At 34.8% G+C, this 15,591-nt stretch overlaps 2 protein-coding genes across 6 annotated transcripts in view; both read right to left on the reverse strand.

Moving 5' to 3' along the window:
- Positions 1-4,219: 4,219 nt before the first annotated feature.
- Positions 4,220-11,177, reverse strand: LOC308690798 (uncharacterized protein). Of its 4 annotated transcripts, none has more exons than XM_081365488.1 (4): positions 10,890-11,177; positions 10,193-10,402; positions 7,823-7,984; positions 4,220-5,405 (listed from the first exon to the last, which is right to left on the reverse strand). In XM_081365488.1, exons 2-4 carry the CDS (start codon positions 10,365-10,367, stop codon positions 5,128-5,130), a joined length of 615 nt encoding a protein of 204 aa, XP_081221614.1. In that variant the 5' UTR covers positions 10,368-10,402; positions 10,890-11,177; the 3' UTR covers positions 4,220-5,127. The 4 variants fall into 4 exon arrangements, with proteins under 4 accessions (XP_081221614.1, XP_081221613.1, XP_081221615.1 ...); XM_081365487.1 differs by having other exon boundaries at positions 10,193-10,368; positions 10,938-11,169; XM_081365489.1 differs by having other exon boundaries at positions 10,938-11,163.
- A 47-nt stretch (positions 11,178-11,224) lies between these two features.
- ddrgk1 (DDRGK domain containing 1) overlaps positions 11,225-15,591 on the reverse strand; it is a 28,919-nt gene continuing 24,552 nt past the window's right edge. Inside the window, exons 7-10 of one of the 2 annotated variants that reach the window (XR_014030230.1) lie at positions 13,678-13,734; positions 13,548-13,596; positions 12,469-12,835; positions 11,254-12,108 (exon numbers count right to left, since the gene is read on the reverse strand). Coding sequence is in view for 1 of the 2 variants with exons in the window: in XM_081365875.1 (XP_081222001.1) it covers positions 12,669-12,835; positions 13,548-13,596; positions 13,678-13,734 (273 nt within the window). In the remaining variant the exon portion in view is untranslated. Of the gene's footprint in view, positions 12,836-13,547; positions 13,597-13,677; positions 13,735-15,591 lie in introns of both variants that reach the window. The other variant, XM_081365875.1, reaches the window with a different exon arrangement.

A 15,591-nucleotide genomic window follows, 5' to 3' on the forward strand; every position in this document is an offset into this window, starting at 1 on the left:
CGGCTCGCGCAACATGATCTATTAACAAGCATTAACAGCATCAGTGAATAGGCCTAGTGATAGTGATGCTACTAACCAGTTACCGACGCGTTCAATATTTTGCGTTTATCATAATAACATCATAAATTGTGGATTTAACGACGGATGCACAATGAAGATCCAGCGTTCACCTGATCGCATTACATAATGCGTGTTTCTGCTCATGCAAAATGATGCATCACTGAATCCGCATCCCTCCATGACAACAGCAGCATCCAGTGACTCGAGTCTCTCCATCACACACACACACACACACACACACATACATACATACATACATACTCACTGTCTCACCGCGGATCCGTCAGTCCGTGTGTCTGTCCGTTCGTTCGTTCGGATGCTGATCTGCCGTTGCGAGCGAACGAACGAACGCGATGCGTTGCCGCTGACGCCCGCGTTGGAGATGAAGTGCGCGCGCGCATCAGCTGAGAGACACACCCACCCGAGCCCCGCCCCTTTTGGACGCGGGCAGCCACGCCCCCTTCCCGCATATAATTTAAACGGTAACACTTTACAATAAGGTTCGTAAGTTAACATTAGTTAACTACATTAATTAGCATGAACTAATAATAAACTGCACGTATACAGCATTTATTAATCTTTGTTAATTTCAACATTTACTAATACTTTATTAAAATCTTGTTAACATTAGTTAATGCACTGTGAACTAACATGAACTAAAAATGAATGACTGTATATATATTAACTAACATTAACAAAGATTAACAAATACAGTAGCAAATGTATTGCTCATGGTCAGTTCATTAACTAATGAACATTATTGTAATGTGGGTTACACTTTATTTTAAGGTGTCATTATTACACTGTAATTATACATTTAAAGTCCCCCTGTGGTGTAAATCCAGCGTTTAATGTTGTTTATGTGTCTATATGGTGTTTTTAATCCGCTTTAATACAAACCATGTGTAAATTCATAAGTCGACAGCATTGCTGAGTATTTCCTCCTTAAAACTGCAGTGAACCAAAGACAGTCTCAAAAACACGCTTTGAAATCGCTGGTGTTTCTGACGTCACAAACTACCTTGCAACCAATCAGATCAACGTGTGATCGTCAACCAGTGGATCTCTGAGCTGAGGGAGTGAGTGGAGGCGGGGCTCATTTGCATATTCATAGAACCGCGTATACTAAATGAGGCAAGGGTGTCGAGTTACATTCAAGATATTTTAATGCATTTTTCAAGGATTTTTTTTTTATATATATCATTTTGGTGATCAAAGATGAGTTTTAAGGGATAAAGTTATTGACTACAAGGGGGACTTACTAATACCAAGTAATAATTAACCAAATATATTTACTATAGGGTTAGCAACTTAAGATTGGGGTTTGGTTCAGTTGCGTGTAATTACGCATAATTTTTAGTTACTATAGTAATGTAATATATATGTAACAATGTCACTGTAAAATAAGTGTTACCATGTCGTCTTTGTTTTTTTGGTGTGGGTTAGAATTTATCTTACTTTCCTGAAAACATTTTTGAATCCAACTTTAAGTATCTTTATTAAATTAATTAATTAATTGCATTATTAAAACCAAAAGCTGTATCTGTTAAGATGAGTTGTATGTATTTTTTAACTAACATGAACAAAGAACAACTGTATCTTAAATAACATTAAGATAAATAACAAAAATGAATAAACGCTGTGAAAATATATTGTCAATGTTATCAACTGCTTTCATTAGTAAAGATAAAGGAAATAAAGTGAGATCGTTGTATTGTTCAAAGCATTATCTTCATTAAATGTGCAAAGATTCATCAGGCATAAATGACAGCATCAGAACGAATATATATTATGCATGCATTGCTTTAAAAACATTTGAGATGAAGATTGTTTTCTCCTCATAATAAACACGGTCCTTTCAGTGCAAATGTCAGCTTTCCTTCAATTCCACCATTCAGTTCAGACCTCAATCACGGTTTAACATCCACAACTAACCCTGCCGTTGATAAACGTCACATTAATATTTCTCTCTCCCCATTCACAAATTCATCTGTGACATTAACAACTTCTCAAGGTTACTATGGCGATGGTCTCCATCCAACTGGAGAACAAGCTGGTGTCATGTGACGGAGGAGAACGAGTCTAATTAGAGCTGAGAAATTAAGGCACGACTTCCCATGATTCCACTGTTACCATGAAGGTTCGTTTAGTGAAGAGTCCAGATCATTAACACGTCTGAAGCTCAACTTTGAAGACAATGAAGATATGATATTTTTTCTGTTGTATTACACACAATTAAATGCAATGGCTTCACCAGACATGAACAAAAATGGTGTATTTCCTCTTTGAAACACAGTATGTATTTATATTTTTTGAAATCACAGTATTTGCCATGTCCCAAAATGAAAGATTATTGTGAAATATGCAGTGAGATTCATTCAAAAATGCACATAAATGAGATTTACACTCTCTAAATATCTCTAAACAATCTGTGCATTATATTCTGAATCTCTTGTATGACATTTAAATCATTATTTGCTCGATGAGAAGAAAGAAAGGTTTGTACAACATGATGACAGAAACACGTCATAATTACACTGAAATAACAGAATATCAAATGGTACAATATTATTCTGTTTAAAAGAGGGAAATACAAATACAGTATGAGACAGAGAATTCATTTGATTCATCAAGATCAACGTTAGCTAGAAAACGTAATGCTTATCTGTTGATGTTTTAAAGAGGGAGCAGGTGATTTAAAGGGACAGTACACCTAAAAATAAAAATTTGAGCGTTATTTTTTTAAGAGTTATTTACTCATCTTCATGTTGTTCCAAACCTGTAAGAGCTTCTTTCTTCTGTTGAACACAAAAGAAGATATTTTGAAGAATGTTTTGAAGAAACCGTTTTTGGACCCCATTGACTTCCATAGTATTTTTTTCACACAGGTTTAGAACTCAGAGGGTGAATAAATAACAGAATTTTTTTTTTTTTTTTTTGGTTGAAGTATCCCTTTAACAGCTCTAAAACCTCTTTTCAGACACGTGACGTTACAAAATAAAAGTTCTTCCAGGAAGCTCAAGGCACACTGAGGATGGGCGTTCGATTCATTTCTCCACAGAAATCACGCCAGCAAGATGAAATCAGCCCTGAATATCTTACTTTTCACACTTTACACTTAGTTTTCGTCTTTACAAGATCCAAACTCACCCTTTAAGTGAAGTGAATAAGAACTTTTACACTGTATGTGCATTAGAAAGAGGACTCTGATCTCAGTTTAGTCCAATTGAATGCTGATCGGGTCTCAGTCCACTTTCGGTTCACTCCTGGTCAGATACAACATTATACTGAGTTTTATATGATTTCCTCTTACTGTAAATTGAATATTAAATATGATCATGCAGCATAAAGGCTGTTGAGTTTATTTCAGTATAAAGGAGTTCATTTAGAGCGTTCACATGTAATTCTGCTCTTAAACCCCTGAAAAAAACCGAGTGTGACTTCAGTGGTTCCTGTATTTGGTCCGAGAGTAAACAGAGTTTTACTGCGTGAGAAGCACCTCAAGACATGATGGAATGATCATACTTACAGAAAAACTACATTTCCCATAATTCTGGCAGTAATGAAAGTAGTAGTGCTGAAGTGAAGCCAATATTGAGCCAATATTGAATACTGAACTGAATTATAATTGAAGTAGCAAACAGGATACAGAATTGTAAATTAAGTTAATTTAATTAAATATTGTTCAGGTGAAATAAATAATTAAGCCTTTACAGTTTTTAACTATCCCCCACATTGTATTCTATTGTTCTTGATTTTTTTAAACGTGCAAAAATAAAAATAAAATCATAAAAGTAAAATAGAATACATTTTTCACTATGAATTACCCATAAATATGTTTTCGTCATCACACAAAAATTTGGCTATTTTTAAGAAAAATTTGATTTTTCATTTTTAGAATTAAATTTGTTTTTAATTCATATACAGCAGCTGTGTTTCTTTTCACTTAGAAAGTCAGTGTGAATCTTATTGTAAAAAATTAAATGTGATTTTATGGATTATTATGATAGACGACTTCATTTTCCAGAATTTGACATTTCAAAATAGTCAAACTGTTTTGTTTTGGTGCTGCATGACCAAAGTTTGCTAATTGCTTTAACAATATTAGAGAAAAATGCCAAGTTAATTCAGACAAATATAAACAAACAAATGTAATTTAGTCCAAATGAATTGTGTTTTATCAAAATATATGTTTCAGAGTTATTATAGTTAACTGAAACTAAAATTAAAGCATTAAAAAATGTTGGTGTTTAAAATAAAACAAACATTATGTATATATTAACAAAGTAATATAAAAAACTTAAACTTATTTTATTTCAGTAACATTTCTCATTTACATTTAGTTCTTGATGTACTGAAATAACTCAAACTAAAACTGAAATAAAAATCAGACATAAAAAAAAACAGAAATGACAACAAAAATAATTAAAATGAAAACGGAAAATAAAAAAATAAAAAACAAAATATTAATAAAAATTATCAAACTCTCTCAATGATGTTTTGAATTTCTTTGAACTTTAACTTAGTAAATAATGTTCTTATAGTTAACTGAAACTAAAATTAAAGCATTAAAAAAAATGTTGTTGCTTAAAATAAAACAAACGTTAACTGAATTTATTTTAACAAAATAAAATAAAAATATAAAAAAACAAATTTTATTTCAGTAACATCTCATTTTCATTTAGTTCAACTTGATGTACTGAAATAAACTAAAACTGAAATAAAAAACAGACATTAAAAAAAACTGAAATGACAACAATAAAAATGAAAATGAAAACGGAAAATATATTAAAAAACAAAACAATTTAAAATATTTAGAAAAATTACAGTATCATAGTATCTCAGTGAAGTTTTGAATTTCTTTGAACTGTAACTCTGTAAATAAATACTTCCTGTCATTCCAATTCTACATCCTGTATGACCAATTCAACTCAAATTCACCCTGAATTTCATAAACGCTGAATTTTGCATGAGTTTGCCCGATCGCGTTTGTTTCCCGTCATAAGAAATAAAGTGCATAAATCAAGTGAACCTCTTTACTTTATAGAGGTTAAACTCTATACGACTTTACTCCTCCCTCTCAGCTCGACCAATCAGAGGCTCCGTATCACTGTCGTCTCCGCCCACGCTCAGGTAGTCACATGACCTGACGGGTTCTGGCCGAGTCTTGATGGCGAAAGCGCAGGCGGCGAGAGAGAAGAACAAACCCAACATCTGGATGAAGAAGCTTTCCCCGGGGATCAGGCTGCGGCTCGGCTGAGGTCCGGGGTTCCCTCGCTGCAGGTTGTGTTCGATCACACACATGCACGCCACACACACACCCAGCACCGACACACAGCTGACCGCTGAAATGAGAGAAACACACTCATTAGTAGAAGAAATGCAATGCTTGATGAATTCATCTTGGCACACTGCAATAAATGCTTTTCTTACTTAGTATTTTTGTCTCGTTTCAGTCCAAATATCTAAAAATTCTTAAATCAAGATGTATTTTTGCCTCGTTTCAGTCCAAATATCTAAAAATTATTAAATCAAGATGTATTTTTGCCTCGTTTCAGTCCAAATATCTAAAAATTATTAAATCAAGATGTATTTTTGCCTCGTTTCAGTCCAAATATCTAAAAATTCTTAAATCAAGATGTATTTTTGTCTCGTTTCAGTCCAAATATCTAAAAATTCTTAAATCAAGATGTATTTTTGTCTCGTTTCAGTCCAAATATCTAAAAATTCTTAAATCAAGATGTATTTTTGCCTCGTTTCAGTCCAAATATCTAAAAATTATTAAATCAAGATGTATTTTTGCCTCGTTTCAGTCCAAATATCTAAAAATTATTAAATCAAGATGTATTTTTGCCTCGTTTCAGTCCAAATATCTAAAAATTCTTAAATCAAGATGTATTTTTGTCTCGTTTCAGTCCAAATATCTAAAAATTCTTAAATCAAGATGTATTTTTGTCTCGTTTCAGTCCAAATATCTAAAAATTCTTAAATCAAGATGTATTTTTGTCTCGTTTCAGTCCAAATATCTAAAAATTATTAAATCAATAATTTTTGCCTCGTTTCAGTCCAAATATCTAAAAATTCTTAAATCAAGATGTATTTTTGTCTCGTTTCAGTCCAAATATCTAAAAATTCTTAAATCAAGATGTATTTTTGTCTCGTTTCAGTCCAAATATCTAAAAATTATTAAATCAATAATTTTTGCCTCGTTTCAGTCCAAATATCTAAAAATTATTAAATCAAGATGTATTTTTGTCTCGTTTCAGTCCAAATATCTAAAAATTCTTAAATCAAGATGTATTTTTGCCTCGTTTCAGTCCAAATATCTAAAAATTATTAAATCAAGATGTATTTTTGCCTCGTTTCAGTCCAAATATCTAAAAATTATTAAATCAAGATGTATTTTTGCCTCGTTTCAGTCCAAATATCTAAAAATTCTTAAATCAAGATGTATTTTTGTCTCGTTTCAGTCCAAATATCTAAAAATTCTTAAATCAAGATGTATTTTTGTCTCGTTTCAGTCCAAATATCTAAAAATTATTAAATCAATAATTTTTGCCTCGTTTCAGTCCAAATATCTAAAAATTATTAAATCAAGATGTATTTTTGCCTCGTTTCAGTCCAAATATCTAAAAATTATTAAATCAAGATGTATTTTTGCCTCGTTTCAGTCCAAATATCTAAAAATTATTAAATCAAGATGTATTTTTGCCTCGTTTCAGTCCAAATATCTAAAAATTATTAAATCAAGATGTATTTTTGTCTCGTTTCAGTCCAAATATCTAAAAATTCTTAAATCAAGATGTATTTTTGTCTCGTTTCAGTCCAAATATCTAAAAATTCTTAAAATCAAGATGTATTTTTGTCTCGTTTCAGTCCAAATATCTAAAATATTCTAAAATCAAGATGTATTTTTGTCTCGTTTCAGTCCAAATATCTAAAAATTATTAAATCAAGATGTATTTTTGCCTCGTTTCAGTCCAAATATCTAAAAATTCTTAAATCAAGATGTATTTTTGTCTCGTTTCAGTCCAAATATCGAAATATTCTAAAATCAAGATGTATTTTTGTCTCGTTTCAGTCCAAATATCTAAAAATTATTAAATCAAGATGTATTTTTGCCTCGTTTCAGTCCAAATATCTAAAAATTATTAAATCAAAATGTATTTTTGCCTCGTTTCAGTCCAAATATCTAAAAATTCTTAAATCAAGATGTATTTTTGCCTCGTTTCAGTCCAAATATCTAAAAATTCTTAAATCAAGATGTATTTTTGCCTCGTTTCAGTCCAAATATCTAAAAATTCTTAAATCAAGATGTATTTTTGTCTCGTTTCAGTCCAAATATCTAAATATTCTAAAATCAAGATGTATTTTTGTCTCGTTTCAGTCCAAATATCTAAATATTCTAAAATCAAGATGTATTTTTGTCTCGTTTCAGTCCAAATATCTAAATATTCTAAAATCAAGATGTATTTTTGTCTTGTTTCAGTCCAAATATCTAAAATATTCTAAAATCAAGATGTATTTTTGTCTCGTTTCAGTCCAAATATCTAAATATTCTAAAATCAAGATGTATTTTTGTCTAGTTTGACAAAACCAGTCAAATATCAACTGAGTTCTTGTCATGTTTTATTACCATTTTCTAAACTATAGCGAATAAACTGTGATAATGTGAGAAATGTTGAAGGAGTCTAAACTCTGGTTTGACTGTAGGAACGATCCCATCACACTCGTGCAGTGAGTTCAGGTTGAGTGATGTCACCTGTGGAGACGTGCAGTGATGTCACCAGCTTGGATTGATTGACAGACGCTCCGAGGAAATCCATCAGGAATGAGGAGCTTGAAAACAAGACGGCGCAGTAACTGAGAGCGGCCAGCGAGTACAGGAGCCACATTCCCCATCCGTGCAATCCACCCAGCGGACCTACACACACCAGAACAAGTCCAGTCTCCTTCATTACACTGCGCTTTCACAGCAGCTTTACAGTGATAACAGGAGATTACAGTAACAGAGATTGTTTAGGCTTTACAGCAGATCTAGAATAAAGTTATTGTCCAGATAAAGTTAGTTTAGATTGATTCACTTCCGTTGCAAAGATCATTAGTTATTAACTTAGTGTTTGTCCTATCCAGCCGCGACGGCGACACACGACGAGTCTATTGTAGAAACGGTTTCTATTTTTCTGCGACGTCGCGCTGGAACAACAAACACAAAGTGTGGCGATGATGATCTCAGGTGCTGTTTATCTGCTTTATTTAATGTTAAAAGCGTGTCATGTGACTCTGAATATCATTTAGTGCTCCAGCTTTGTGGCTGTAAAAGCAACAGTGGATAATTCACCTCAGATCTTCAAATTAAACAAATGGAAACAAGAACGTTCAAACTGTGAACAAACAAGTGTATTCTTTGACAAAGATTGTTTTAGTAACTCAGTAGCCTATGTAGGCTATTTTATATAATGTTTAAATGGTGTAATATTTGTGAATTTGATTATGTAGCGACTTATCCATTTTCTTGCGAGTGCCGTCAAGGTTACTCTCTAGTGCCGCGAGACTCGGCCCACATGCTGTTCTGATTGGCTGACTCCGCCCACATGCTGTTCTGATTGGCTGACTCCGCCCACATGCTGTTCTGATTGGCTGAATCTGCCCACATGTTGTTCTGATTGGCTGACTCCGCCCACGTGCTGTTCCGATTGCCTGACTCCGCCCACACACTGTTCTGATTGGCTGACTCCGCCCACACGCTGTTCTGATTGGCTGTGGGTTTTGATTGATTTCGACTCATCTCACAGTCGCGTCGCGTCTAGTGTGGACAGACACATTATTTGTTGCAGGAATCTTATCGCATCGCGTCTGGTTAGGACACAGTGTAAGGCGGTTTTCAAAGTTTGAAGGTGAGGGAAAACAGGTTACAAGCCTTATAAAAATTTTAAAAAAGGTAATTTCAGTGCAAACCTCAACAACGCAAACCCGCGAAAACGCTGACGGCTTGCACATGCTTATCACGTGTTTAGTCTATAGATATGCGCATTTGAATAAATATGTGCGCAGGCGTGTAGTCTCTCTTTACAAATTGACCACAACAAACTACTTGTCTGGCCTTAAAAATTGATAATACAGAATTAGGCTATTTATCGATTCCGCATAGCCATGTCAACTGGAATTATTCTGACAACAACACATCAGCATCTGAGGCCGTGTCCACACTAATACGGTTTCATCTTTTTCTCTCCGTTTCGTCCTTCCGTCCGTCCACACTGAGACTGCGTTTTTAATAATGAAAACTACGCTTTTTGAAAATAAGGATAAATTTGAAAACGCTGTTTTCGCGCTGTAGTGTGGGACTGTCAAAACGGAGATAATCAAAAACGATGACGTAAGTTTAGTCATGTGACGCATATTTTACCAATAGATATTCATGTTTATACTGGTATTGTGTCAGTTATGTGCTGTTCACTTTCACACAGTTGCTAAAATTTGTTACTTCACACACTCAAATCTTCATATCACAGTCCTGCAAAGGTGACAGAAAATTTACTCACATTTGCTGTCCGGCGGTAAAACATGAGAGCGGTTTTAGCGTTTTAGACCAAACATGTAATGGTGAGTGAGTGCGACCTGGACGCTTCAGGGAATGAAGAGATATTCTGCTAAATAAAATTATCCTGTCAGAAGACCTGCGAGATAACGTCGGAAAACACCTGAAACGCCAGTGTGGACGGAGAGCGATTTTAAACGAAAACGCCGTTTTGAAATTTGAAATGTTTTTGAGGGTGAGCAAAAACACACTGTTTTGTGTCTGTTCCTTTAAATGCAAATGAGCTGCTGCTCCCGGCACAGGAGGCGGAGCTACAACAGCTTGCGTTCTGAAAATTTCACAAACTTTTAGCCTTTTATGTGCAAACCGGAGTCAGACAATGATGGTGACAACATGTAGAAGCAACAGGACATTTCTGAATGGTTATGAATTTATGTAGGCTAGAATTGATTATGTGGAGTTATCTTCTAGTCATTGATTAGCATATTCTGTCTTGATCGCCTATGTAAATTTTTGGGTTTGTGATGTCACTAATCACTATCTTACATAAGCACTGTGTTTATAGGAAAATCCAGAAGTATCGGACCAAACCTGTGTCTGTGCGGTTCTGGTACGCGTTTATGGTGAAGGCCACGCCGTAGATGAGTTTGCTGTCGGGATTGGAGGAGTTCTGGACCTGGATCCAGTTTGGGTCTGCGATGGACGTGCACAGCGACACCAGAGTGAAGCACTGGCACACGGCCGCAGGGGTCAACGCCAGGGTCATGCTGAGTGAAAGATGGGATTTAAAAGCAGCACATTCTGTGTGGAAACAATAAATGCACATAATTATCATGCATCTTATGCACTGAATTCAAATGCTTTTGCACACTTTGAGCGTTTAAGGTCCCTCATAAACAGAAAACAGAAACACCAGCACTATTACTGTATGGTGACACACATAAAGTGCACTTGTGTAGAAGATTGGGTCTAGTTGTCACATTAGTGAATATTATGGAATATTTCTCAGGGTTGTTGTTTTGTTTTTTTTACAGACACAAAACTTAAAGTCTCTCTATCTCTCCATATATATATATACTATACCCTAGAGAGAATATAACGTAATTAATAAACTACAAGATCCCAACATAAAACAAGCACGTGAACACCCGGACCTGCCCTTTGGTCCAGATCACGTGACAAGTAGCCCCGGTCTCAGGACTGTAACTACCTCATTCAAAGCGATATTAAGCATTACAAACCATTCGAGGAAAACAAAACCAAAACAGAGATTAAATTTACATAATACCTGACAGAGTTCCGCGTGATGTCACCGAATGAAAACGACGTTTCTCACCTTGGCAGTCGAAGAATCGCTCGTGACATTATAACCGCTATTAAACATTCTCTACGCTAAACAAAGCGTCGATTTTCTGCACCCCTCATGCTGGACACGGATAAAGATGAACGATGTGTCTTCTGGTCGCGTTATTTAAATCTCTAGCGAATAAAAGCTCATCGTGGCGGTTTAAAACACGGAACGAATCAACAACATAAGCAGATGAGGCACACTGCGCATGCGCAGCTCCTCTCACACAGCGCCCTCTAAAGGCTCGACTCACACATGCACGACACGAGACATCTGACTCACAATTCTTTTTATTTTATTTTTTCCGTTTATCCTAATGTATAATGCATAATATTATATATATAAACCCTGGTTGTATTTTTAAATCTTTAAAACAAATACAAAAATGATGTGCAAATAGAAAAGTTGTACTTAAGGGGAAATTAATGTCACAAGCCAAACAACCAGTAAACAATTATAATTCCCGCCGGGAATAAAGCAGTCCTCTCATCTGCATGCTTTCTGTTTCTCATTCGATACTGCTGGGGAGAATCAAAATAATAAAGACGACCAGCTAGTTTAAGGAAAAATAAACAATAAAAGCCTTACATGTGTAAATTGTCATTACAATAAAACCAACTCTAGTTTTTTGTGATATTTTTATTGGACAGGACAGTCCACAGTGACAGGGTTCCCAGTTTCTGACCAATAAACATCCATGACTTTTTCAGTTGTTTGTGATAAAGGCCTTAACCAATCATTAAACAGACATTATAAGTGCATGAAATATTGTAGACTTGATCCTTGCTAGAAAAATATACTATGAAAATCAAAACCAGCGATCAGTTTTAAAATCCCCTCACAATTCCACAGTCGTGAGAACCCTGTGTGAGATGTGCGTGTGAGACTAAAGAAATACAATCTCCTTCTCAAGCACTGAAAATGATTCCTCTGCGCTGAAATAAGGCAAATATCACCGCAGGTTTGAGTCCTGAACGATGGCTCTGTGTGAAAGCTTGTTTCTGCCATTGAATAAAAAATAAAAAAAGGTATTTGCTATTTTTTTCCCTTGCAATTCAGAGTTTATGACTTAAAATCATGACGATAATCGTTTAGAACTCACCATTCAGACTTTTCTTTAATCAGAATTGTGAGACACTGCAAAAGCTGTTTTTGTCTTGTTTCCAGTCCAAATATCTAAATCTTAAATCAAGATGCATTTACTAGATGAGTAAAATGGCATTAGATATTATGTCTTGTTTTCTGGGGAAATACATTTAAATTAAGTGAGTTTTTGCTTTAAAAAGGCAAAGTTATCTGCCAACGTTGTTTCTGTTTGAATTAACATTATTTTTCTGACCCCATTGGTGGATAATTTTGCTTGTTTTAAGCAACAACTCACTAAATTTAAATTTATTTCCCCAGAAAACAAAACATAATATCGAATGGCATTTTACTCCTCTAGTAAATGCATCTTGATTTAAGAATTTTTAGATATTTGGACTGGAAACAAGACAAAATCACTAAATAAGAAAAGCATGTTTTGCAGTGTATAAACAGAATTCTGAGAAATAACGTCAGAACTGCAAGAAATAAAGTCAGAATTGTGAGATATAAAGTTTCCTTTCTTATATTGTTTCACTCCGTGGCAGAAACGAGCTTCTCTCCGCAGTTCTGACATGATATGATACGCTTCATCGCTCTTGCTTCACAAGACCTCGTGACGAGAAGAAAAGGCCTCTATGTTGCGGGTGTGCTCTGGATGTCGGGCGTGAGGTTTATGAGGGTGTTGCTGGCTTGAGCGAGTTCGGTGATGGACACTCGTCCTCTCTGCTTGATGAACTGAGCCACAGCGTTCAACTCCTCCGGCGTGATGAAGATAAACTTCCCTCGGTCGTCAATCACTCCTGGAGAAACACACCAGATTATCTTAATCTCTTCTGTGGTGACGAGGGCGGGGCTATAACCTGTCACTCACATCAGATCCACCAATAGCAAACCACAACCATCCAATCAATTCCACATGGACAAAATCAAGCCCCGCCCACATTTGTTTTTTTGGACATAATTTGTGAACGTATAAATTAAGACTTTAAGACCAGCAGAAACCCTGTATTGTATTATAAAAACAGTAGTAGATGCACCGATATCAAAATTTTGGCCGATACCGATAACTCATTATATTTGAAAGCCGATAACCGATATATTGGCTGATAAATCTAAACCCAAATTTGTATATAATTTTTAAAGGCCTGGTTACAAAAACAAAGTCTCACCATTAAAATCCATGTCCTAAACACACAATTATGATGTTTTCATGTATTAATGTAGCCGATATGAGCCGATATTTTTTTTAAAAGTGATTTCAATCATATTTCAAGCAATTTAAACCCTCATGTTGAACAGTGCACATCTGAAGAGTCTCAGCTGAAGGAAATAATACATTATTTATCGGGACAAATTTTCTTATCGGGCCGATAACGACAACATTAAAAATATCGTCCGATACCGACATGTTGGCTGATATATCGTGCATTACTAAAAAACAGGAAGGTTGAGGAACTGCTGTAACGGTGTAAAGTGTGTGTTCTGCATCAGGATGAAGTCACACACTCGTACCTGTAAGGGAGCCGTCTGCGATCAGGTCCTGGAGTCGGGCAATAGCATCCTGACGTGAAGAAACACAAGAATCAGCTTAAAGCACTCAGATGTGTTCAGAAGTCAAAACTGTCTCGCACTGAACTCTGACCTGTGTGCGCAAGCCGAAGTGAGACGCCAAGTCCTCCAGCAAAACCACTTTCGATTTCTGAGATAGAAGTGAATGCAAGTGCCATAAATATATTTTGTTGTAGTAGATATATAGTCAAACCAAAGTTTACTCAGACTCCTTCAACATTTCTCACATTATCAAAGTTTATTCGCTATAGTTTAGAGAATGGTAGTAAAATATGAGCAGAACTCAGTTGATATTTGACTGGTTTTGTCCGTCCTTCTGTTAGACTGTCTCACACATGAATTATGTTGAATATCTGTCAGCTGTTAAATTTAACTACACAATTAGATAATACCAGTTTAGCTCAACCAATCACCAAGCAATGCTTCATTTTGTTCAGTCTGTGTGTAAAAAGAGCATTAGCAATTAAAGAAAACACACTTCAGCAAAACATGATCAGCTCAAAGTGTCCGAATCATTTTTTATCTCAAATGTTTATAAATGTCACTGGTAGTCTCTGTATGAAGAATTATTGGGTATAATATGTCAGTTTTCTTTATTTTGCTCTCCTCACTTACAGAAATGAACTATAGTGTCCTGATCACACTAGTGAAAAAATATCCAAAATGATATCCGAGTCTGAATACTTATGGTTTGACTGTATGTATGCTTCACATTATATTTACACAAGATGTGCATCACAGTTCTGTACTAATGTGCCTATTTTACTACTCTTCAACACCTATGAATTGATTCATTGAATCAGAATCTGTTTTGATTTCCATAAAAAAAGACTGATTCATTAATTTGACATCAATCATCTATGGAAGCTTGTTTCCGCCACAGAGTGAAAAATAAAAAAGGTAATTGCGACTTTTTAATCTCACGACTTTTTTTCTCAGAATTACGTGATATAAAGTCGCAATTGCGTGTTATAAAGTCAGAATTATGAGATATAAACTCGCAATTGCGAGAAATATACTTGAAATTCTGACTTTTTTTCTCAGAATTGTATGTTTAGATCTCGCAATTCTGACTTTATAATACGCAATTGGGAGATATAAAAGTCAGAATTGCATGATATAAAGTCGCAATTGCGTGTTATAAAGTCAGAATTGTGAGATATAAACTATTCTGAGGTAAAATAAATAAATAAAAAAGTCATTTTTTTTCTTAGAATTGGACTTTATAACTCACAATTCTGAGAAAAGATGTCAGAATTACGAGATATAAACTCGCAATTATGTGTTATAAAGTCAGAATTGTGAGATATAAAGTCAGAATTGCGAGTTATAAAGTCAGAATTGTGAGTTATAAAGTCAGATATAAAGTCAGAATTGCAAGATATAAAGTCAAAATTGCGAGATATAAAGTCAGATATAAAGTCAGAATTGCGAGTTATAAAGTCAGAATTGCGAGATATAAAGTCAGATATAAAGTCAGAATTGCGAGATATAAAGTCAGAATTGCAAGATATAAAGTCAGATATAAAGTCAGAATTGCGAGATATAAAGTCAGAATTGCGAGATATAAAGTCAGATATAAAGTCAGAATTGCGAGATATAAAGTCAGAATTGCGAGATATAAAGTCAGAATTGCAAGATATAAAGTCAGAATTGCGAGATATAAAGTCAGAATTGCGAGTTATAAAGTCAGAATTGCGAGATATAAAGTCAGAATTGCGAGATATAAAGTCAGATATAAAGTCAGAATTGCGAGTTATAAAGTCAGAATTGCAAGATATAAAGTCAGAATTGCGAGATATAAAGTCAGAATTGCGAGTTATAAAGTCAGAATTGCAAGATATAAAGTCAGAATTGCGAGATATAAAGTCAGAATTGCGAGATATAAAGTCAGATATAAAGTCAGAATTGCGAGATATAAAGTCAGATATAAAGTCAGAATTGCGAGATATAAAGTCAGAATTGCGAGATATAAAGTCAGATATAA

Source organism: Scardinius erythrophthalmus (assembly GCF_964197995.2).
Source record: "Scardinius erythrophthalmus genome assembly, chromosome: 5".
Taxonomy (NCBI): Eukaryota; Metazoa; Chordata; class Actinopteri; order Cypriniformes; family Leuciscidae; genus Scardinius; species Scardinius erythrophthalmus.

Bases quoted from the DNA above. Each gene is read 5' to 3' on its own strand.
- LOC308690798 (XM_081365487.1), bottom strand. From the start codon at position 10,966: ATGTCACGAGCGATTCTTCGACTGCCAAG. The intron at 7,985-10,192 runs GTTTGGTCCGAT...TGGTGTGTGTAG, and splicing joins CCAGAACCGCACAGACACAG to GTCCGCTGGGTGGATTGCAC. The intron at 5,406-7,822 runs GTGACATCACTC...CTCTCATTTCAG, and splicing joins ATCACTGCACGTCTCCACAG to CGGTCAGCTGTGTGTCGGTG.